Here is a 26,087-nt window from a genome sequence, read left to right as displayed (position 1 = left end):
TCAAACAAGCCTGAAAGACTCAAGCTGCACCCGAAATCCCATACTTCCATACTATATAAGCTGCGTCTTAAATGGCACACTATACACTATGCCAGGGCTTAACAATAAGGACTGCCCGATGGCGCGGGGCCAGGGTGTGAGATGCCCAGGACAGTAGACAGGATCGTTACTGGCCCGATCGGGCCACTGCTGCCTTGTTACTAAAGTTTAATTTGCCTGTGACTATTTGAAAATTGCGAGCAAATACAGTTTGAGAATTAAGAAACAGTTCGTATTTATAAGCCTTCAAATGCTACGTTCTCGGTTCTTCTTATCTGATTGAATGTTATGAGCATGTTATTAGTACAGCGAAGAGACAGCAACATGATGGTGGTAACATCAAATGATGATGCTAAAGGAAAACATTTGTTTCTAACGTCTTGGAAGCAGACATATATGAGGGTACACCACGAGAAAAAAATTAAGTGATCTTTTGTACAGTTTGCTGTCAGTTTGGCAGGTCTTTAGCCATCTTTTGTTTCAAAACACTTTGAATTTTGCACATTACACATTTATTACATTTTTAAAAATATTAAAATTCTATATTTACAAACATTTTGACAATTTTTTTTTTATTTGTGGCTAAGAAATAGCTATTAACTTTTTTTTTGGTGGCGCCAGTGAAAATATTGGCAGGGCAAGTAAAAATCTGAACCACTGGTCCGATTGGGCCAGTAGAAAAAAATCCTTAACGTTGAACCCTGTATGCACTCATGCACTATGTACTTATGCACTTAAACACTCAACAGCATAGTACATGTATGTAGTGTCGTCCCAAATGGAAGACTAATATTTTTTTACTAAGCGGAAATTCAAACCGTTTCTCTGATGACGTTTGACAGTAGCCAAATCTGTGAAATAAACAACCAAAACATCAAATAATAGCAGCCATGAGTATAACCGCATTCACTATCGGGAAGCGACATAATCACTCTCGTAGGAGAATTTTGCTTTCACCATCCAAAATAAATAAAAGTTATTCAACATGTGCGCTCGAAAGCTCCGCCCCTTCCACTACGTGAGCAAACCTGCGGTCGTTTAGTGCGTGAAGTGTCCATCATTACACACTTCATTTTACCGGCTGAATGAGTGCATCATCCGGGTAATTAAAGTGCACTTATTATTTCTAGAGTTTTCAGTGTGAACGCACTACTTACACTATTTATATTACAAAATGGCGTAGAATAGTGCATAAGTACACGATTTAGGACGCAGCTATAGTTTGCTAAAAATAGTATGCGAGCAGAGTAGTAATTCTGAATTCATAGAATTCGAAAAGCAGTATGCGAGAGTAGTAAGATTCTGAAGTGCATCTGATGCACACTGTGCAATCCCATTATGCACTGCAAGCGAATTCATTGTTAGGAGTGAAGTGACACAACTGAAGTGGGTAGGACATGTGATCATGACAAAATGGTGGATGTAGAACATCTGACTCACATTCATAATGTATAGAACATATTTTGCTAAATGTTGAGTAGTAAATTCAAGTTCAAATGCAGTGCCTATGGTGTAGTAGGCGATTTTCTATGCAGCCACAGTTAGTTTGATCAGGTGTGTTTAATCAGGGTTAAAGCTAAACTCTGCAGAGCTGAGTTTGACACCCGTGTATTGCAGTATGGTTGTTTTTTTTTTTTAACTTGTGTTGATTTTAGAAACGTTTACCTCAGCTGATGAAAATTAGCACACAAACTTCTGTGCTTTGCATTTGACCCCAAAATCACAAATCAGAAGTAAACAAGTTTGATATGAGGTTACCTGATTGTTAATAATAATGGGTTGTGGGGCTGTTTGTGGTCCTAGAGTTGTGTTGAGAGGGATGAGGATAGGGTTTCCTCCTGATGGAGCTGTGCTTCTGACCATGATTGTAGGACCTGCAGCCACCCTAGGAGGGTTCAGCGGGGCTTGCGGTGTATTTTGCACTGTAGTCACCGTTGCAGGTTTCTGAACTGGGACATTTCGCTGGTTCTGTTGGTTAGCGGCTACTGAGGATCACGAGAAACAAAATCATCACAAGTACATGACAGGAAAAGAAGTTACTGAGTCCCAAAAACGCGCAATACCTGATTTTTTTTGGGCTGCAGGCTTGGAGCTGCAGATTTCACCAACGAATATTGGTTCATCATCATCCTCATCATCATCATCCAGATCGATAAGATTTATTTCAGGTATTGCTTTCTGCCATGGCTCCAACTCCTCCTCTTCACACTCCATAAACAACTCAGACATCTAAGAGTAAACAAAAGGCATTAGTGCAATGTCGTCATTTCGGTAAACACACCCAATACCCACAAATCACATCAAAGCCTGGGTTTAAACCCACTAGAATAAATAATCCTAAACAAAGGCATCCCAAAAAACACACGTTTTTTGCTTCAACGTAGCGACCTTCCTACAACGTTGTACCAACCTTGCAAAAAGGTTGAGGAATCTACGTTGTTGCTAAAGGTTGTCACAATGATGTCATAATGTTGCCATTTACAAATCATGAGGGCCGCATGCTTTAGGTTATGCTTAGGTGGCGTGGACGACCACTGTACAACATTTACTGGTCACAGCTGAATCAGTTTAAATTTCAACAAGCTGTCGCCTCATTCATCAACCACAGAGGAGACACGAGTATTGCTTTATTTCTTCTTAAGATATGCAAATTGTGAATATTCAAACAAACCTACGATTTCGACAACAATCTGTTCCAACATTACACATACAAAAAAGCCGTAATTAAGTTATTACGAGCGAGTAACATTTCAGCACTCCGTTCGCGGACGGCGACAACATTAAAGACATTGTTAAATCTTTCAATAAAACATTTCCTGATAATTTACCTGCCCCTTGTCTTTACTCGAATGGACAAAAATGTTTTTGAAGTTCAGTTTTTTTCCATATCGATCGTGATGAGTCAGTTATGGATACTGCATCACACGATCCCAGCCGACGCACTTTTTACAAAACACACAAACTGACTTTTAATACAAAACACCTCTGTGCAGACTGCATCCCGTTAAAGTTCACTCAAAAATAAACATGTACTCAAATTATTCACCCATAAAATAAGTGATTCCAAATCTTTAAGTTTCTTTATTCCGTTGAACACTAAAGACAGTCTTTTAAAGAAATAATCTGAATAATCTGTAAGCATTTGCTTTCATAGTAGGAAAAACACAATGGAATTCAATAGTTAACAGGTTTCCAGCTTATTCAATATATCTTCTTTATTGTTCAGCAGAGAAAAAAAAAGGTAAATGCGTTTGGAACAAGTAAAGGATGAGGCTAAATGACAGAATTGTCAGTTTTGGGTGATCTATCCCCATAAGTTAAAGTATATAAAATAATGTTAAAATGCCTAGTTACTATTATTAATAAAAAGATCTGCTAGTCTAAATCGTTATTTATTTTGATTGGTCTTTTGATGTTGGAATTTAAAATCCACTTTTTTTCTTTGCTCAACAGGCTATTTTCACATAGAGGTTATCTTCCATTGATAATTTCTTTTTAATTATGCGCAAGTTGCATAAAACTCTATTGTTTACCCACCCACTGTTGTTTTCAAATTATTTATGTAACATGTCTTTCAGAATGTTTTCAGTTGTTGAATTCACCTCAGAACTGTGTTGCTGTAATTCCTGATCTATGGAAAGAAGAATTAGATGATGTAAAGAGTATACCACTCTACTATATTTACTATCATATTAAATGCAGTTATGTTATCTAAAACACAGTATGTCCATAATGTGGAAAATAGACCATGCTTATGAAAAAGTACTTTGTTATTTTGTACAGCTGTTATTGAAATGACACTAAGTTTAACATTCCATTTTACAGCGAGCAACGCCACAACTACAGGACCTCTTCTTTCTCTTCTCATAATGTAAGTAAGTATTCGGAGACTAACTCTGACTTCTGTTAACTCAAACCTGTTTTCCCTGTATCTCTAAATTTATTTATTTGTATGTCATTTTAGTATATGATATATTATTAAAAAATTTAAATGAAGTAGGCTCCATAATTACTCACTGGAGATTTCATATATAATAAAATTACAATAAATGTCTGAAGCTTCAATATAAACTTGCTAGTCAGTAGTCATTTCCAGTGTAGTCCTGTTGTGTCAAGCTCTGATCTGTCATCTGTCCTCTCTTGTTCACTGCCTATTTTGACTTGTGTCTGCTGTGGATCTCTGAAGCTGGATTCTCTGTTGGATTCGTTTCTTCCTCTGACTGCTTTCTCCATACCAACAACTACGCCTGGCTTCAGCTGCACCCCCCGGTCTGCTGTATTCTCCATCCTTCCCCAGTGTCAGCATTTTAATTTATATATTTATTTATTTACATTTTAATGATTTTTTGTTTACTTTTTTTGTTTGCTTACCCTTTTGTTTAAATGTGTGTGTGTGTGTGTGTGTGTGTGTGTGTGTGTGTATATATATATATATATATATATATATATATATATATATGTTTATATATATATATATATATATATATATATATATATATATATATATATATATATATATGTGTTTATATATATATATATATATATATATATATATATATATATATATATATATAAAGAGAGAGAGAGAGAGAGAGAGAGAGAGAGAATAAAATCTAAACTTTATTTTATACTGTTTGCTTAGATTAGATGTGTACTGTATGTATTAAATGTTGTGAAATATATAATAAAAAGTTTGATTATATTCATTTGTGTGGCATTTTTATACTTCAAAGTTTATACATGCAGTTGTTAAATTAAAAAATAACTGAACAATATTTAATATTAAGCAATATTGGAAAAGAATTACTGCTTATCCTGTATTCTAGGCAGTATTGATAAACTGCCACAAAAATATTAATACAAGTAGTAAAAACGCCGTCTCGCGGTTGCTGAATGTCGCACGACAACGTTGCTACAGCCTTCTCACTTCTTACATTTCTATGTTGTGACAATGTAGCAAGCACGTAAGCGGCAAATTGTCTTTGAAAAAATACAACGTTGTGCAGACATCGCTATAACGTAAATGTGTTTGTTGGGATGCTAATGTTTGAGAGTGCAGTAACAGCTGCGCCTAATATGTATATGCAAAATATTGTTATGCAAAACTAAGTCACGTTAAGTTTAAAACGCCAGCTATAGTGATGTGGAACCTATAATACATCTCTTGCAGGCTTGAGTATACAATCGACTGTTACTGCGGACATAGACCGGCTAAGATGCTAATTCAGGTTCTCACCATTGTCTCCAATTTAAAACGTGAAATCAACAAAGAATTAAGAAAGAAGAAGAGCACAGGTGTTAAGAAATTAGTTACATTTACACACATGTTTTCTTCTAAGGGCGTTATTTGGGAAAGCATTAGCAAGCTGGTCGGCTCTGTGTGGATGCTAACGCGCTAAAAAGCAAGAAAAATAGCTAGCCGCTGCAGGAAACGACACACCGCAGAAACCGCAAAGGAAACACTTATTATCTTTGTATATAGAAACAAATAGACAAACATCACAGATTAACAGATTTACACAATTCGACCTTACCTTTTAAAATCTCGTATTATTTACAAACAACATCAGTGTTGATTCAGACACGCTTACAGCAGCATGAACCGCGGAGGCTCATGGGAAATTCGAGGGGCTTTGTTGAGGGACCAAAAAGCTCTTCGAGTCTGAATTAATACCCTTTCCCCCCAGTTTAGACATACCAATATTAAAATACAGAACATGAAGTTATGTGCAGAGAAGAAACGAAACGTATTATAAACAATATTACATGTCAGACAATGAGAACCAGGCCAAAACATACGCTCTTTACATCATGGACTCTTAGTTAGTAAAGCTTTAGATATTAATACATGCATAGTGGTGCAATTAAAAAATATATACATCTAATTTACATGTAATAGATTATGTAAACTGTTTTATGTTACTCTAAAACATTTTATAACTTTAAAATGGCATTAGAAAAATATCATGGACAAGTACTAAATATGTTTATATAAGAGATGAACGAACTTATGTACAAGTTAATATCTAGGCTAATTCACTTATATAAATGTAACATTTGCAGGTAGAAGATTTAGAAATCTTGTATTGAATCTGTTTGTTTTGACCAACAGGTGGCACTATGAGTATTGTGATGAATATAAATGTCCTTTATAAATAATGAAAGTCATCACCATGATAGCTACATTCAGAAAGTTGGGAAATGATTTTTATGACTTTTTTCAGGATGGCTTGTAGTGTACATTTGTACGCGATTTTGATTTAGTGACATAAGACTATGTTCTGCATAGCATTTGGTCTGTGGTGTTCTATTTCTGTCTCTTGAACGTCACTAAATATCCTGGATATCATTATTTTGATTGAATTGTGAGCTAGTGGAGCACATAAACAGCTATACTAATTAATTGTAAAGTTATTTAAAAAAAACATGCACTGTATTATTCATTGAACTTGTATAAAATGCTGCTTGTTATACTGCTTAATTTTATGATAAAAGTATTTTCTATTTTTCTATTTTACTTACAGTGATTTAATCTTTGTTTTGCACATATATACAGCAGTATTATGGGCCTTCTAAAATAGGCTACACAAAAAGAAAGTCTAGGTGACGCAGTGGCGGAGTAGGTAGTGTTGTCGCCTCACAGCAAGAAGGTCACTGGTTCGAACCTCAGCTAAGTTGGCATTTTTGTGTGGAGTTTGCATGGGTTTCTTCCGGGTGCTCCGGTTTCCCCCACAGTCCAAAGACAGCGACCTAATTTGTCTGTAGTGTGTGTGTGTGTGTGTGTGTGTGTGTGTGTGTGTGTGTGTGGATGTTTCCCAGAGATGGGTTGCGGCTGGAAGGGGTTGCGTAAAGATTTGCTCGATAAGTTGATGGTTCATTCTGCTGTGGCGACCCCGGATTAATAAAGGGACTAAACCGACAAGAAAATGAATGAATGAATGAAATAGAAAGTATGTTAATAAAAATCAGTATGCAACAAACTGATAAACAGAAGCTCTCCACAGTTTAGTTCCAACCCTCATTAAACACACCTTATCAAACTAATTGTGTGCTTTATGCTTGTTTAAACCTACAGGTAAGTGTGTTGAAGCTGGGCTGGAACTTAACTCTGCAGAGCTGCAGTCTTCCAGGAATCCAGGAATAGACAAAAGTTGAATGAAAAAAAAAGGTACACTAAAGTATGAGCATACTGGCATCTTAAAAGTGACATATACAACAGCTTGTTACCTGAGAATTATGTATGATATAAAATCATGTTTTTTGTAGAATTTGTAGAAATTTTATATTATTATTTAATATTATTTATATTAGATTCAATTCTATATTATACATTGCTGAAAATGGTAATACCAATAATGATAATAGCAAGTCATAATAGTTACATTTAAAATAAACTTTTGTTTATTTATTTGGGTTGCCACAGCGAAATGAACCACCAACTTATCCAGCATATGTTTTATGCAGCGGATGCTTTTCCAGCTGCAACCCATCTCTGGGAAAATAAACCTATGTGTATGTGTTATATTTTCAATTATTATTATTACTATTTATTGCAGACCAATAAAACATGAACAAGGAAACATTTATTTGGTATCTTTAATAAGATAACAATATACTTATATGAGAACAATAAAAAAAATTACTTAAAATGAGCTAAATTTAATGAACCAGTACGGATAAACAGAAAAAATGCACATTATTAAAGGTAAATCACATTGTTAAATATGTTCTTATAGAGCATAAAAATATGCCAATTTGTCATTGTTTATGTGCCTGAAGGCTGAATTTCGAAAATTTTAGTAAGAAATAATTGAAGAATCAATGGAGATTAAAATCATTTTGATTACAAATAATTAATGAAAATTTACATTTAATATAAGCTAATGTAGTTTCCCAGTGTTGGGTTGTGGCTGGAGGGGCATCCGCTGAGTTAAACATATGGTGGATGGGTTAGCGGTTCATTCCGCTGTGGCGATCCCTAAATCAATGAAGGGACTAAGCCAAAAAAAATAAAAATAAATGCATGAATAAAGCTAATGTAGTTGGCAACATACTGAAGAGATAGTTGGTGAAGGGTTGCATAATGAAACATTGCTATTTTGCAATACTATTTGCAAGATGTCTGTGTTATTCATCTGCAGTATATTCATAACTGCTATTTGATAACTGTTGGCTGGATTTTATTTATTTTAATGACAATGACATAATGTGTTCAAATTTTGATCAAAGCTCCAAAGCTTTCTTATACAATTTAAAATTAGACAGAACAAAAATACCAATTTATTCAAATTCGACATAGTTCTGAAAGAGTGTGGATAAGTTCAGAAGGCTCCTGTGTATTTCAGCTGCTGAACTTGTTCCCCTGCTGCTAAGATATTCATGTTTCAGATATTTTCAGTTCCTAAAAATACGCATAGATCTAAACGAAGCCCACATTTATGTGAAGGGAGTTTGTAGGTAAACCAAACTGATTTTAGGAGGTGCTCCAGTGGTCCCCTAGCAAGGTTGTGTGTCAGGCTTTATGATTCGCCACACATGATATCCATCCGCTCGGCTGAAGAACAGCCGAGTCTACGGCGCTGGCGGAAGAACACGATTTCAAACGTCATCGCTGCGCTTCGGTTATCGCCAAGCAAAAATGTCTGCCTAAGGGAAACTCGCAAGTTACATAGTGGATATTTGCAAAACACAATCGCAAACGATATCGATTTCATTAATTTTCCGACGCGAGACAAGGAAATCTACGCCGTGACTGGCACACCCGATCGCCCTAGTTGGATTTTTGACAGGAGAAAAGGTAAAATAATGCACAGCGAGTTTCTGAGTGGTTTCGGACTGGGTGAAAGAAGTTGGGATAGAAGAAAAGACGGGAGCCGATATTTGAGCGAAAGGGGTCGGCTTTCGCAGCTTGACATCGCACTGTTCATTCTCCGCGTTAAAACGTGTTGTGACAGTGTTAACGGAGCGTTTTGCTTAGTCGTCTGCTGGTCGCGGCACTATTATGAATAGGTTAACTGGCAATTAGCGAACAACAACAACAGCGGCGGCGGCGTTGTTTGTAAAGTAACCATTCTCATGCAAAATAACAACAAAAGTGTAGCTTCGGATGTTTTGACAGCCCGCGTGCGTTCATCGAGAGCTCGCGACTTTTGATAAATTGAGGAATCAAACACATACAGTTGAAAAATGATGCTGCGGGTCCATGTGTGAGTGAGTGAGTGAGTGAGTGAGTGWGTGTGTGTGTGTGTGTGTGTGTGTGTGTGTGTGTGTGTGTGTGACACCGTCGAGCTCAGCGTATTTCTCAACATGTCCACGTTTGGTCATCCCAAAAAAAAAAACGTACCAGGCCAGCTCACTAACATTAAAATCATACCCCTTTCCACCATGTCACCTCGTGGCATGCCATTATTGACAGAAAGAACTGCGTAATCTTGACTGAAGCTGTCAGTGATACGAGACTGGTGAGGGGAGCTCTTGGTCTACTAAACATTATTTAACGCATAACGGATAGGTTTTGATTGCCAGATAATTGTTTTGTATTAAGGTGTGGGACCGGCGCAAAGTTCTGCTATAGACTGGAGATGGGGATGTTTAGCAAATGTCAAGCTGCGGATGTTCATCATTTGCATAAGCTGTGTGCTGCTGGTTAGGATGACGCTTCAGCCTCATCAGGCTCTCAGATTGAGGGAATGATGTTTGTGTTTTGTAGATTTAGTAAAGGATCGTAAGGATGAACCCTCAGCAGCGGATTGCCGCTATCGGGACGGATAAGGAGTTGAGTGATCTGCTAGATTTTAGCGCGGTAAGACACTCAGCAATTATTTCAACTTCATCTTCAAGGCTCAGTTCCAACTGTTGTCATTCGTTCAGGCACTCACTTCTAACATGTGCAGTTTTACTTTCTGTGTTATGCTTGTAATCTTATTGTTTTTTGTGGATTTGTTCATTTTTTGTTTGCCAGATTAAAAATTGACTTCTTAAACAGATGTGCACGTGTATATGTTGTTATTTTATGCATGTTTTTCTTATGTTGTGTTTATTATTTTGGTATATTAGTTTATTTTCCAACTCTTTAAATAAAGAAAAGTATAAAGTTACATGTACATAAATGCATAATACATTTTTTTAATATCTAATGTGTATTGTGTATGTTTGCTTTTGAACTAATTAAACGAATATGTTTATACACACACACACACACACACACACACACACACACGCACATGGTTTTTGTTATATATAATAAGAAAAGGTCGCTGTATTTTTTTCCAATTTAGATACTTATTTTGTTTATATCTAAACCACAAAATGTCTTTGTTTGTACTTTGTTATATATTTATTTTCACCAATTTATCTAAAATAAAAATATTTTTTGAGAATTTTTAATGTGTGTGTATAATAAACGCATACATAAATAGATACCTTCACAAATGCGTTGTTATATTGTTAGAGTTTTTATGCAAATACACACATTAGTTTTTGTATATTTGTACATAAAGTGTATATATATATATATATATATATATATATATATATATATATATATATATATATATATATATATATATGTATATATATATATATATATATATATATAATTTAAAAAATTTATTGCGTTTAGGGGTCATTACATTTAAATTACTTTAGTATCGTTAATAAATAATATGTGAAAGTCTTTCTTCAAAAATCCTTTTATTCATTAAACGTTAAACACACTCTGTGCAGTGTTAGTACCACAGCATTTGAGAAAAATGTTTGTGTGTCTTCCTGTAGATGTTTTCTCCACCTGTAAACAGTGGGAAAAATAGGCCGACCACTCTTGGAAGCAGCCAGTTCACAGCATCAGGTAGGAACTTCCTCTGGAAATCCTTTAATGAAACACTGTCTTTCCTCTCACACTGTCCAGTCGCCTCTTGATTCTCAGTGCAGTCTTGTTGCTGTTGATTATATGTAGTTCATCTTAAGGTGCTTTTGATTTTGGTTAGTCTTGGGTAATAAGCAGCAGGTAAAGAAGGGTTCAGCGAAGGTCTTTGAAATCAGATCCATCCACTGTTTTAATTACACTCAAATAAATGGCATCACTTTGTCTAACTCATAGCTGGAAGTTGAATTATTTTTATTATATATTTTTTTTTTTCATTTTCTTGCATACAGTTTTGTTATTGTCTTCTTGGACTCCACATCAAAGTTTTGACCGCTTTGGGAATCAGAAATATGGTTTCTGTAAACATGTCTGAAGTTGAAGAGGACCACAATGATGACTAAAAGTTATGATTTTTTTTTCTTTTTCCAGAACTTTTTCCCTGACTAGTGTCCAGATCCATATAGATATAACTGCTAACTTGTTTGTATGTATGTGTGTGTATATACAGTTGAAGTCAGAATTATTAGCCCCCCTGAATTATTAGCCCTCCTGAATTATTAGCCCTCATTTTTTTTTCCTCAATTTGTTTAACCGAGAGAAGATTTTTCCAACACATTTCTAAACATCATATTAATAACTATTTTTTTAATAACTGATTTATTTTATCTTTGCCATGATCACAGTAAACAATATTTGACTAGATATTTTTCAAGACACTTCTACAGGTTAAAGTGACAGTTAAAGGTTTAACTAGGTTAATTAGGTTAACCAGGCAGGTTAGGGTAATTAGGCAAGTTACTGTATAATGATGGTTTGTTCTGTAGACTTTCCAAAGACTATGTAGCTTATAATAATTTTGACCTTAAAATGTTTTTTAAAAAATTAAACACTGCTTTTATTCGAGCAGAAATGAAACAAATAAGACTTTCTCTAGAAGAACAAATATTATCAGTCATACTGTGAAAATTTCCTTCTTCAATTCTGACTTCAACTGTATGTATTGAGGCTACACAATATATTGTTTCAGCATCAATATCACAATGCATGCATCTGCAATAGTTACATTGCAAGATGTGCATGTTGAGTTGGAATTGTTGCTTCAATGTTGATGCAGAGTTTAACCATGTTGGAGAGAAATTTTATTTTATAAGCATTCAGGCACAAAAATGTTACTTTAATTGGAAGTTTAATAAAGAATCATTTTATTTTATTTTTTTATCATCTAATTAATAAGAAGCTAATTAAGGAGTTTATTGAAGCAAACGCCATTGTTACTTAATATTAATAAATTAATATTAGGAATTGAACCTTAAAAAAAAAATGTGACCATAAATTCTTTACAAATACTGCTATTCAATTCAGGGTGTCCGCGGGGTCTTAAAAAGTATTAAAAGTTGATAAATCAAGTATGAAAAAATTAAGGCCCATAAAGGGTATTAAAAAGTCTTAATCATGTTTTTACAAAGTCTTAAATTTTGTTCAAGCTTTGTTAAAGTGTTTAAGCATAAACATATTTATTTTCCTCCTAATATTAACAACAGTTTGCTTTAAACCACACGATTGGTTTGGGCGGGGCATTTCTGACCAAACTCCTCCTTCCGGGTGATGTCAGGTAATTTGCAACAAATGCGGGAAGGTGATGTGTTGCTCACCACATGTAGCAAAATCAAGGAGTGAAAGAGACGGCAAAATGGGAAAATGTAAGTTTGCGTACTCCTGGTTGGAGAAAGACGACTTTAAACAGTGGCTGAAGCCTGTCGCTGAAAACAACCAAGTAATTTATTATTTCAAGCTTTGATTCTTTTGAGTTTATCTGAGTCTTGTTGCATGGTTGTGCTCCATTGATTTATTTAACTACAGTTGTTTTTTAGCAACTGTTTATTAAGTTAAAGGTTTTTATACTGATTACAACTTGAAGTGGCGATGAGGTTTTAACATATTCTGAGAATATTTTAAAAAGTCTTTAAAAAATAGTGAAATTACCTTTAGGATTCATGCATATACCTCTCAATCTTTAGGGAATATTTGCTATTCAATCAATATACAGTTGAAGTCAGAATTATTAGCCTCCTTTTGATTTGTTTTCTTTTCTTTTTCTAAATATTTCCCAAATGATGTTTAACAGAGCAAGGACATTTTCACAGTATGTCTGATAATATTTTTTTCTGGAAAAAGTCTTATTTGTTTTATTTCGGCTAGAATTAAAACAGATTTTTATTTAAACACCCTTTAAGGTCAAAATTATTAGCCCCTTTAAGCTATATATTTTTTTGGATAGTCTACAGAACAAACCATCGTTATACAGTAGCTTGCCTAATTACACTAACCTGCCAAGTTAACCTAATTAACCTAGTTAAACCTTTAAATGTCACTAAGCTGTATAGAAGTGTCTTGAAAAAGATCTAGTCAAATATTGTTTACTGTCATCATGGCAAAGATTGAATAAATCAATTATTAGAAATAAGTTATTAAAACTTATGTTTAGAAATGTGTTGAAAAAAGTCTTCTCTCTGTTAAACAGAAATTGGGGAAAAAAAGAAGGGCTAATAATTCAGGGGGGCTAATAATTTTGACTTCATGACTTTTATATATACTTTTTTATAAATTGTATATTTGTATTTATAAAAAAAATCCTCTTTATTCTACTGGATGAGATGCGTGTGCATTCAATAGTCTAATTATACATTAATCCTGTTATAGGTGACTCCACGTTGCTGTAAAGATCGTCCATTGTCTAATTTGCTGTGGAAAAAGCAAACAATCAGGCATTATTCTTTCTCAATGCTTGTTTTATGTAAAGCAACAAAGCAGAGCCCTTGTTAGACTCATCTGCTATCTAGAGGACACACGTTTAGTGGGTTACTGAATAGAGGCACAGCCAAGACTTACAGACTCTTAAAAAAAGACCTTTTCTGAATGTGAAATAACCTGATCTTATGGGCTCAGCCAGATTCAAATAAATGACAAGTATACACACATGTGATCTTGTAATTAAACTCTTTGGCTTTGATGTGCTGTGATGCAAAATGTGATAAAAACGTCTCTTGTTTGCTTGTTGCTTATGACACAACTTGCTCAAAACAGCAGTGTTTCAGAGATGGTTTGGAAACGCTGCAGGGCGTTTTTTCAAGCACTGTCAGAGGTTTGTGTTTTTGTGGCCATCAAGATAGTAGAGAGAAGCCATTTTGCTGGATCCATCTGTGCTAGATAATTCAATAGCTTGGCATTCCTGATTATCAGGTGACCTAGATCAGGTGAAATATCTGATTCCCAAACGAGACCTGCGGGAGTTCAGTTATGGATTAAATTATTTAAAAGACTATTCCCAGTCAAGTGCAACATCTGTAGAGTAAATTATTTATTACATATTTATTTTACAGTGAGGTGCTTATAAATTAAACGGTTAGTTCATCCAAAAATGAAAATTCTATTATTAATTACTCATCCTCCTGTCGTTTCAATTCCCTGAGACCTTTGTTCATCTTCAGATCACAAATGGAAATGAAATCTGAGAGCTCTTTCATTCTCCATAGACAGCAATGTTCTTAAGACAATTAAGAAACCAAAAACACTGTCAAAACATTCCATGTGACCTCAGAGGTTCATGTAATCAAACAAAGCTCATTTTGTGTCCCATAAAACCCTTTGAATATGACTTTTATCACCAATCTCTACTCTCCATTTTTTTTAAACTAATTTCAAAAGTTTGCGTTTTCAGACTCCCAAACTGTGATTGTGATTAAGAGCCGGGACACATCAAGCTGACACCAAACAAGTAACACCAACCAAACCTAGCTGTGTTGTCACTTCGCTTCGGATTTCGTATGGACCAAAAAGCTGCATGTGAACTAGGGCTGAACAATATTGGAAAAAACCTGACATTGTTCAATTCAATTCATGTTTATTTCTGTAGCGCTTTTACAATTACCATTGTGTCAAAGCGACTTTGCATAGAAGTTCTAGTAAAATGAACTGTCAGTCCAGTTTTCAGAGCAGAGGTTCAGTTTAGTTCAGTTCAGTGTGGTTCATTTGCACTATTGAAAGTTTAAACACTGAAGAGCAAATGCAACGATGCACAGCTACACAAGTCCCAAACCAAGCAAGCCAGTGGAGACAGTGGCAAGGAATAAAACTTCACCGACTGACCAAAGTGAAGGAGAATAAACCTTGAGAGAAACCAGGCTCAGACAATCAGGCCGTATTGTGTTTTGTGTATATATATATTCCTCAATCTATAATGCGGTATGAGCATCATCTCACAAGATGACTATTAATTCATGATTTAACATTAATTGGATGATATTATAGGGGTGTGCATCTGCATTGAATATTAAAAATTACACAAAATATACAAAATAGAGTGAAGCAGGGATAAAAACAATAGATTTTAATAGCTTTTTCAATAGAAAAAATATAAAAATAAATAAATAAAATAAATAAATGGTTTTGTCTGGAGTCTAACAGTATTGAGGTACAGAAATTAAATAATCGACTCAAAATATCACTGTATAGTCTTCATTGTATAAATAAGCACAATCTTTGTAAAAGCAGCAAACTAATATTTCTTGGGTCCTTAAAAACACATTAAAAATGAAAATCTTTCACACCATTCATTCATTCATTCATTAAATTATTTCTTTTCGGCCATCTTATCCACCATATGTTTTACGCAGCGGATGCCCGTCCAGCTGCAGCCGATCACTGGGAAACACCCATACACTCTCATTCACACACATACACTACGGACAATTTAGCTTATTCACTTCACCTATAGCGCATGTCTTTGGACTTGTGGGGGAAACCGGAGCACCCGGAGGAAACCCATGTGAACGTGGAGTGAACATGCAAAGTCCACACGGAAATGCCAACTGACCCAGCCAAGGCTCAGACCAAGGCACTACCTACTGCACCACTGTATCGCCCATCTTTCACACTATTAGATTCAAAATTAAATATGACTCCACAAGCCATGTGTTATGAACTGTGTTTTATGAATTATTTTAATCCCAACTGGACGTTGCAAGTCTTGTGATGTAACTATTGCAGATTCACACAATGCAATATTGACGATGAATCAACATATTGTGCAGCCCTAACGTGAAAACATCAAGCAAGACAGATGACCAGAATGAGCAGAATTCAGTACCTTTATCTCAGTAATCCACCGTCACCCACTATGAAGGGATTCACTTGTTTAAATATGTCTGATGAACCATATTGTTTGCAAAAATTTGAGAAATGTAGCAAAATTTCAGCCAGCCTCTTTGTGGACCTTCTTGCCCTGAATTGTTTACTTGCCTCATCACTTCACTATGTCACTGTCTCACTCTAATTCATTGCTGAATAACCAATCAGAGCGCTCACTACTGACAATGATGACACAGATTGAATTGGGCGAATGCACTCAGATATTAACCCGATTAGAGGCAACTAGTGGAACACACTGAACCAACTAACCTGACCAATGAAGCCCATTTGCACCACCATTGGTTTGGAGTGTCCTGGCCCTTAAATGATGGCCTCAATAGAAACTATATTTTATAGTCACAACCACATTGAAAATGAAGTCATTATATATGTAATGCAGCATCATATGATATACGGTGTTGATTAAAATTAATTCACTTTTTAATCATCAAGAGCAGCAACTGGCATGTGCAGTAAGAGGTTTCAAAGGTGAAAATGTGAAGGTTTGGTGATGCTTCTGGCTAATCTCTCAGACTTTTGCAAAGAGTGTGGGAATGCTGTGATATGCCCCATGTTTCATCCACAACTCTGCAAAGCATGTATCACCTGTCTGATAACAAAATTCTTCTTTGTTGTCTCTAACACTGTTATTTCTCATGCCGTAGCGGCTGTGTTATACAGGCGTGTGGTATTGTGCAAAGATAAATGTCCTTCGCTTTTTTCCAGAAAAAAAAGCAGTTGAAACAGACCCACCAAGAAGCGTTTAAAACAATAGTGGAATAATGCCATCAAAGGATATTTCTGCAAACACAACTCTTCCTCTGTTAGACCCCACCCAGAGCCTCTTCATGTGTGAGGCAACAGTTCAGTTAATCGCAGGTCAAATCAGTTCACGGTAACAAATAAATGCACTAACATTCAAACGTTTTGTTTTTTAAACATTTAAATTATACTTTTATCAAAATGTTAGGTTTTTGAAACCTTTATGAGTTTCTTTCTTCTGTTAAACACAAAAGAAGATATTTTTTATAAAGCTGAAAACAAGCAATCACTGACATCCATAGTACACTTTAAAAAATGCTGGGTTCCAGCACCAATATGAAGGAATTAAGCCCTCATTTACACAAATACGTTTTAGTTTTAAAACGGAGTTTTAGAATGAAAATGATCCGCGGCTGGTGTTTCACCTAGCGTTTCTGAAAAGCTCTCCATCCACACTACACCGAAATCAAAATGCATATCACATGACCACAAACACTCTGGAATGCACTGCAGCATATGCACACGTCTGAGCTCCTGACAATCAGTGGGTGCTTTGAGCACAGAACGCCAGGTGAGAGCTGTGCACGTTGGACGGTTTATCAAGAATCTATTGCTGGATCTAACTATATCTCACTATATTTTTTAAACATGATATTTAATTCATCTTGTTGTGTATATCTAATGAAATATTCCCCGACGTTGGTCTTTTGAATCTGTTACTTGTTCTCAGGTAACGTGTTTTGGCTGAAGGCAAAGATCAGTTAATATATTAATTTATGTAACCATGTACACTGATTCTGCATGTTTGACTGATATATTTCCTATAATGTAGAAACTTATTGTACATTATACTTTTTATAAAGACTTTTATTGATTATTAAAACTGATATTCAGCAAAAGAGAGGGTATGTTTCATATTTTTCAATTAAATGAAAAGAGGCTTCGTTTTGTTATAAATATGCCTACAGTGAAGATGTCGGTCATATAAACATGCAGCTACACAACGCCTCAACATTTTTGGTGTCTTAAGTTGTTAATATCAAAATGAAAATAGGCAGGTCCTTATATCATGTTTTCATTTTATTGTTGAGACACAGAAACAACGTAGCCAGGGTGATGGGAATGAGGTGATAAAGTACACTGTTCCCTTTGAAGATTTACCTGACGTGTCCTCAGGAGTTTCTTCATTTAAAATGAGTAATTTGAATAAATAACAGTTAATTTTTTGAGTGTAGGAAAAACAACACCTCAGTAGATCTTGGTTTTCAGCATTCTTCAAAATATGTTCTTTTGTGTTCAACAGGAGAAAAGAAAGTCAAACAGATTAATAAAAAGTTAAGGGTGAGTAAATCCTAACAGAATTTTCAGTTTTGGGTGATCTGTTTCTATTAAACCGATTAATTAATTTGCAACAAAAATCTATTTCAATTTTTTTTGCTTTGTTTACATTTATAAAAGAAATAAGAAAAAAAATTACAAAACTATTAAGCAGCACATTTGCTTTCTATAATAACCATTTTAAACATCAAACCGGATGAAACTAAATTGTTTGTATAAATAAATGTTGTTTAATAATACTAAATGAACACTGGCACCACTACATCAGATTGATTTCTTAAGTATTAGGTAAGTCTGCTGAAAATTCAGCTTTGTCATCAAAGGAATAAATGGCATTAAAAAAGAAAACCGTTATTTTAAACTGTAATAATATTTTAAAGTATCACTGGATTTCTGATTTAATTTAAGTAACAACCTTAAAAAAATATTTTAAAGTACAACGACCTCAAAATTTGACAGTTTGAATTATAATAGATGTATTTTAATTTTTAGTGTAAATGTTAATTCAATTGAATAATGTTTAGTTGTTGAGTAAAAATTTAAAGAAAAAAATTATTGTTTTATTTATTTATTTCTCTTGTAGTTTTTCAATGATAATTTTCCGTGCTTTGCCAGCCAAGCTGTCTGGATTTTGGCTTGGCTATAAGCTTTTGAACTTGTACCTGAAGCTGAGAGTAAACCCCAGGCATCACTGTCCTTATTGTCTGTGGATTAGTAAAATGCTTTATCTGCTGATTAATAATTAATGAGAGGGGAAGAATCGGTATGATTAGTGTTCACACAGTTTTATATCCTCTCCGTAAAAAGTCTCTGAACTCTGAAAAGACTCAAATATTAAGATAAATTCTGGCTAGGAAAATAAAACTGCCCTGCTGTATAATGAAGATATTAAAGGTGACAAAACCTCACTTGAGCACAGCTTATCTTCAAAGGCTTCTTGGCGGATTTGTGAGTTTTGTTTAAAACAATGACGGAGTCTCTCCCGTTTAAGCATGCGTTTGTTTCAGAATGGATTATTATTTCAAACACGCTGCGCATCTATAACCACCAAACTGCCTTTCAGTAGTTTCTGCTAGAGAAACGAACCTGTTATGTTTCTGAGCTCCGGAAACCATTGTCTCCTGAGACTCCCTCAGTCAGCTTCTGTTTCTGATGTTTCTATACATGCATATCTCTCTTTAATTATTATTATTATTTATTTTTATCCACCCTTGCACTTTTAGAAAACATTCAGTTTTAAAACTAAGCTTGTTTGATTTGTGGCACAGTTGTACAACATCATCGTCAGACATGTTTGCATAGATGCAAGTACAAAATCATGTGCAGTTGAAGTCAAAATGAATAGCCCTTCGGTTAAATTTGTAAAACTTTATAAAAAAAATTCCCTAGTGCTGTTTAACGGACAGATTTTAAACATAATAGCTTTAAAAACTAATTTCTTTGGTCATCCCTATGATGACAGTACTACTTCTTTTTTTTTAGCAAGATACAATTATTAAGCTTAGAGTGCAACTTAAATGCTTAACTAGGTTAATTAGTAGAGGTGTGAGCCTACACTGGTCTCACGGTTCGGTTACGATTATCATGCCATCGATTCAGTTCAATCAATATCTCGGTGATTCACAGTGCACTGACAATGCTTTCCATACACAGTTTTATATTTTCTTCACAGCAGCAATTCTTGTATTAAAATGTATATTTATATTTATATACTATTTGTAATATTTTGTCTTTTAATACAGTCAGATATATAAACTGTACCTTTAAACAACACAAACATTTATAGCAAATAAAAAAGTATAAATATCTCGCTCGCTTTCTGAGCCTTGTCTACCAAGTTCTTACACCCCTTTGATTGGTCACACACTCAACAGAAAGGGTTGCGATTGGCTCTTATGTGCTGGCTCTCTTCACAGATTAGTGACACTGATATACGGCAGCGGCGATCACAGCTGATCCATGATAGACACAGTAGAGAAAACTCTGCAGGCATGCACTTGTGTCTGTATCCAGAAGTATCGCTGTAACAGTGGAGAAAGAGAGGAAATGTCACGCCAGCAGGTCAAATGGGCCACAGTGAGAGAGAGAGAGAGAGAGAGAGAAATGGAGTTTACTCTCATTCTCTCAATCACAGTGAAATAGGGGCTACTGCTGTAAGCAAAGGTGGAAAGAGTAATAAATATATTCTACTCAAGTAAAGTATTGTTACTTCCAAAAAAAATTGCTTAAGTAAAAGTATAGTTACATGTCTATAAATTTACTTAAGTAAAAGTAAAAATGAACTCATTAAAATTGTACTCATGAGTAAAGAGTAACTATTTCTTAAAAGGGACAGAGGATATAAATCTCCAATTAGTTGTTTTTATTTTAATAAAAAAAACTTTCAAAATAAATTATTTAACATATTATCCTATTTAAGAATTTAAACAAATTCACAAATTCCAATGCAACATGTTAGCTAAATTGTGCATAGACAATTTTGTTCCAAATCCCCGTTAATAGCCCCTTTCACACTGTAATCCCGGTAAATATCTGGAAAATTATCGGCCTGTTCACACATGCACACCTTTTCGGAAAATTGCTGGTAATTTTCCGGAAAGGTCTGCATGTGTGAAAGAGGCTAATATCTAAATCTAAAAAAACAAATATTAGCAATTTTACGAACACAGTTGAGCAAGTTACTTCCAAAACGTAATATATTGTATATTACTGACATTTTTTTTTGTAATTAGTTACATTACAATATTAATGTCTCAGAAATGTGTTACCAAGATAACCATAGAAGTATGACTTAATTTTCTTAAGTATGTCTATGTTTTCAAATAATTACATTCATTCATTCATTTGCTTTTCAGCTTAGTCCCTTTATCAATCAGGGGTCGCCACAGCAGAATGAACCGCCAACAAGAGCTTGAGAAGCATACAGTTCTTCATTTATATAATTTGTAAAATAAAGAGTGCAGGTTAAGGAAATAGCATGGGATGAAGTTGCCGGGGGCCTTGGTGCAGATGAAAAGTAAACATGGAAAGTGTATTCATATTTAAAGATAGATAGGTAACCAAAATAGACAGAGATATATATTTTTTGTGCAAAAAACAGCGATCCGGTTCGTGTCGCTGATGTAGCCTGTGTGTAAGACAAACACCTTCTCACTGCTTCTGCACTACCTAAGCGCTGCGCTCGCACTGCTTCAGCTCTCATTGTGCGTGCGATGGGAAAGTCTTCTCGCATCCATCACAGTCTGGATCAGTATCATCTGTGGGCTGTTTTATTTCCACTTAGTAATGATATATCGCGGATCAAGTGCAGCGAAGTGTTTCCGTGATTGCATCATCACAAAATACTGTTTCTGTTTTCGGTGAAAAAAATCTTTCTGAATACATTTATGTAATATGACTTTTTTTAGCAAAAAAAAAATACTGTTAAAAGGCAATGGATACATCTTTCCGGGATTCTTAAAAATATCTTCTTTTGTGTTCAACATAAGAAACAGAGACAAACATGTTTTTTTACAAGCAAGGGACGAGTAAGTGACAGAAAAGTCAGTTTAGGGTGAGCTATCCCTTTAAGTTGTCATGGCAACCATCTACAATGCACATTACGAAATAAGGGCCACAAAGAGAAGGAATTTACCCCGTTTTCAAGACTTAAGATACGTCTTTTGTGCCTTCAGAATGTGTCTGTAAAGACATGAAGGAAGCAGATCTCAAATAAAGCTTGTGAAAAATACTACAGTAAGAACTTTCCCAATGATTATTTGATGTATTTGTTGTGGAGTTAATTCAAGCCTTTCTGCAATGTCATTCAATGTCGTTACAAAGTTCAATCACAAACATACAGACACAGTGTGCACGTTTAACTTTGCATGGTAAATGTGACAGGATACATATTAATTTCCATGGATGTATGGATATCCGTTATGTTAATGTACAAAATAAACCCAATTTAACGTCCACAAACCAGGATTGAAGGGTCTTCTTTTATAATTGTTCTGACATGTGGCTGTGTTGTTAAAGGTGGTAAAATTGCTGTAATTTATTACAAACATGCACTGTTTTAAAACATTTTAGACTTGTAAAACTCATTCTTGATCACATTTGATGATGATTGATGATGACAGAGCGCTGAAAAGATTTTATAACAATAACAATTTTCATCATTGGTGCCAGAACTGAAAGTGCATCCGCTACACAAATCATATGCTGGAGTAGTTGGTGGTTCATTTTGCTTCAAAAAACTCTGAAATAGAAACTAAGCCGAAGGAAAATGAATTAATATAAGTTTAAGTTAGTCATTGAACAACAGTGGTTTGTTCTGTAACCAATCAGAGAAAAAATATAAAAAAGGGACTTTTTTTTACCCATTCTCTTCATTCTAGCTGAAATAAAAGAAACAAGTCTTTCTCCTGAAGAACAAATATAATAGGAAATACTGTGACAATTTACTTGCACTTGAAAAAAATATAAAAAAATATATATAAATTTCACAGCAGGGCTATTTATTTTGCCTTCAACTGCATGTGAACTAATCATAATTAGTTCCAAATACTTCCATAATTATGCATAAATCTTTTAATCCTTAAGTTTTGAAAGTAATCCTCAATGTGTTTTCTTGAAGGACCCCCTTTCTCTGGCAGGAGGATGTTTATTTTTAGCTAACCTGCTGCTTGCTCTGTGAACCATTGGGCCACGTTGCGCATGCGATGCCGTCAGAGCAGCGGCTTCCTTTGGCAGGCTGGTGCTGCCATGGCAGGGAGAATTCTGGGAGGGTTTTTGGACATCTCTTGTATGTATCTCGGGTCACCTCATGTGGCTTGGTTATGGAAGATCATGCTGTTGCCATAGCGATCAAAGCCCTTTGAAGGCAGGTTACTTGGCACGGCGTGTGCATCTTTTCCAGCGTTTCAGCAAATCTCCCCCCAACAGCGGATTTGTTGGTGTTTTTTGGTGATTGATTTGGATTTTAGGAGGGGGGAGAAAAACAACAACTTTGATGTGAGTTCAAAGAATGGAAATTAAACTAGGGCATATTTAGATTATGGTTATTCTTTCAATATATTTGAGAAAGCTGAGTTTATTCTGGCTGTGAGGAATAAATAAGTGTCTTGTGGAGGACAGCTGTGTTTGAAACAAAGAAGAGATGTTGTAAACTTCCACATCTGTTCTGGAAGCAGTCTGCTGGATGTCTCAGGTGTGTCGTTGGAAATTATTATAACATATCGATGACAGCAGGAAAACAGTGCGCTAGATTTCTGTTCCTCGGCTTCTTTTGTGCTCTGTGAAGAGCAACAATGAGATTTGTTTTATTAACATTTTTAAATGCCCACAAGCTTTCCTGTTTATCCAGAAGCAATAGTTCTGTTCATGATCATATGTGGTTTTCTACTAACCTTAATAGATGCTTGGAAAACCAGCTCGAAGTCATTTAGGCCATTTTATTCACCAAGGCTGTTTGCATATTTGTTTCCAGTTTTTCCTTTTATTTTTGATTGGAGTCCTTTGTTGTGGGTGTAGTGGATGCCAGCCTTCAGTTCTTTTAAATTAGACCTCAAACTGAAGCACTGGCGGAGTAGTTTTCTGAAAGCATCATGTACTTCACACTTAGGTTTGTAGAGGTTATTGTATACCTTTCTGAAGGACTTGTTTTTAGCAATTTTGAATCACTATAACATAATTCTTGTAAACATCTTTTAATATTGCAAAACAAGTGGAGAGAGATTGCTGCTGTGAAGAATAAGGAGAACTGTTCTGAGGTTTTTGAATCAGTTATGAAATATATTTTTAAATACAGTGCTCAACATATATGACACCCTTCACAAATCTATCTTTTAGATTATATTTTTTATAGGGTGCAACACAATATTATATTTAAATAATACAATTTTATAAATACATTAGTTTAGTCAATACCTGGAGCTAAAATCTGGAGCTAATCTAACAAAGTAACTTATCATAACAGTTAAAGAAATTATTTATAAATACACACACACACACACACACGCACGCACGCACGCACACACACACACACACACACACACACACACACACACACACACACACACACACACACACACACACACACACACACACACACACACACACACACACACACATTAATAAACATTACTGTAAAATGTGCTAAAACTAGCCAAGAATGGCTATTTTTCATCTGTATACCCCTTACAAAATGTTGAAAATTCACACCTATAATAGAAGCAAAGCATAATAACACAGAAAACATAATATATAGATATATACACAATAGATACACACACATATACACATACGCATACATGTTCTTCATACTCATAAACAGTTCCTTTCTGATTGTCTGGGAAGTTGTATAGAATTCAGACACCTTGAATTTTTCAATGCATAACATAAATGTGTAGTGTTCATTGTATAAAACATTTTTATATAAATACTTTTTGTAATCTAAAGCTACAAATATTAGAATTTCATGTGCTTTCATAATCTCTTAACGTACTTAATAATAAGTTAATAATAAGTTTAAAAAACATGCAATTTACGTAAACTTTCACTACATTATGGATAAGCTTTGCAACAACAAACAATTGTACTTCAAACTACATATTTAAAATGAGCTGAAACAACCCAACTTTTTTGGGACAACTTAATTGTGTTATGCTCAATCCACATCAATCTGTTATAAGTGTTAATTAAACCTAATCAATTTCTTAATCAATCAACTACACTGTAAAAAATACTGGGTTCCACACAATTACTTGATGTTGTCCCAACACATCGTTTTTACAAATTTAAGTGGATTGAACATAAAAACATCAAGTTGTCTCATAAAAACAAAATAATTGTGTCATTTCAACTCATTTTAAATAAGTAAAATGACAAGCTACAAAAGTCATTTTTTGAGTGTATAATCATGACTGGACACTGTACATGTGGTGATGTGACTATTGCAGATGTGTGCATTGCGATATGAATGGTGAAACGATATATTGCGCAGCACTACTTGTTTGTTTTCTTTGCCATTTGATTACTTTGTATGTTGGTACTTTAATGTGTACAGTTCAGTCTTTAAATTATGTGTTGTTAAGTTGTTAAGTTTCTTTTCTTTAATCTACTTATTGGAACAGCTCTTTGGTAAACACTAGTGTTTTTAAATATGCTTTATAAATAAATTGACTTGACTTCCGTTCTATGAAAATGCTGACACTCTTTCAAAAAGCACAAAGTCAACGTGGACGCATTGAGCTTAGCTTGCGGATGAGGTAAAGGTTTTTGGGTGAAACGTGCTCTTCCTTGCCATCACTTTATGTGCAGCAGACAGGTGGTTAAAGTGTGTTTGGCTATTGTCCTCCACCAGAGTGGAAACGGAAAGACATTTCAGGGAAGAGCGAGTTACTGCATTTTTAATTAGGGTTAGGGTTATGCAGACACAATCATTTTGCGTTTTTTCCTTTCTGTTTGCGAGTTAAAAATGCATGTTGACAGTTGTGGCCGTCACCAGTGATTTAGCCTCAGGCCAAGTGCTAACGTCAATGTTCTAGAAGCAGTTGAGCTGATGGTGAGAGTCCTGGAGGAGGACATCTTTAACTGTACCATTCCCGCTCTTCTTTCGTCATCTTCAGCAGACAACCAAACTCACAATAACCTATTTATGATAATGGCAAATTAAAAGACATGCGTTTCAACAACTGTTAGTCTGTAAGGTTGTCAAATGTGAAGCTTTTTTTTTTTGTTTTTGTTTTTTATTTGGCCGAGATGAGTAACTGTGAAAGGGGGTTTTCATATTGAGAGTCGGAGAGGGAAATCCCTGGAGTTATTAATCCCCGTTGGAGCTGAAGTGCAGTGGGTGGAGCCACATCATCCTTTCTTTATGAGAGATCAACTTTCCATCACATTCCAATTTCATTAC

The 26,087-nt window shown here is 35.0% G+C and overlaps 2 protein-coding genes across 16 annotated transcripts in view; one reads left to right on the top strand and one right to left on the bottom strand.

Annotated features, from left to right (window-relative positions):
- znf280d (zinc finger protein 280D) overlaps window positions 1-5,682 on the bottom strand; it is a 39,887-nt gene extending 34,205 nt beyond the window's left edge. For 4 of the 8 annotated variants that reach the window (XM_005166524.6, XM_679451.9, XM_005166525.6 and 1 more), the window contains exons 1-3: window positions 5,574-5,682; window positions 2,103-2,268; window positions 1,798-2,024 (exon numbers count right to left, since the gene is read on the bottom strand). In XM_005166524.6, coding sequence (XP_005166581.2) covers window positions 1,798-2,024; window positions 2,103-2,268 — 393 coding nt within the window. In that variant the 5' untranslated portion in view covers window positions 5,574-5,682. The remainder of the gene's footprint in view (window positions 1-1,797; window positions 2,025-2,102; window positions 2,269-5,573) is intronic. The other 4 variants (XM_005166526.6, XM_068222727.2, XM_068222728.2 and 1 more) reach the window with 1 other exon arrangement.
- Window positions 5,683-8,666: 2,984 nt separating this feature from the next.
- Window positions 8,667-26,087, top strand: part of tcf12 (transcription factor 12) — a 200,702-nt gene continuing 183,281 nt past the window's right edge. For all 8 annotated transcript variants that reach the window (XM_073906392.1, XM_005166511.5, XM_073906391.1 and 5 more), the window contains exons 1-3: window positions 8,667-8,836; window positions 9,749-9,841; window positions 10,813-10,885. In XM_073906392.1, coding sequence (XP_073762493.1) covers window positions 9,770-9,841; window positions 10,813-10,885 — 145 coding nt within the window. In that variant the 5' untranslated portion in view covers window positions 8,667-8,836; window positions 9,749-9,769. The remainder of the gene's footprint in view (window positions 8,837-9,748; window positions 9,842-10,812; window positions 10,886-26,087) is intronic.

The sequence above is a fragment of the Danio rerio genome, chromosome 7 (genome assembly GCF_049306965.1).
Source record: "Danio rerio strain Tuebingen ecotype United States chromosome 7, GRCz12tu, whole genome shotgun sequence".
NCBI lineage: Eukaryota > Metazoa > Chordata > Actinopteri > Cypriniformes > Danionidae > Danio > Danio rerio.
This window is presented reverse-complemented; position numbering and strand designations above follow the sequence as displayed.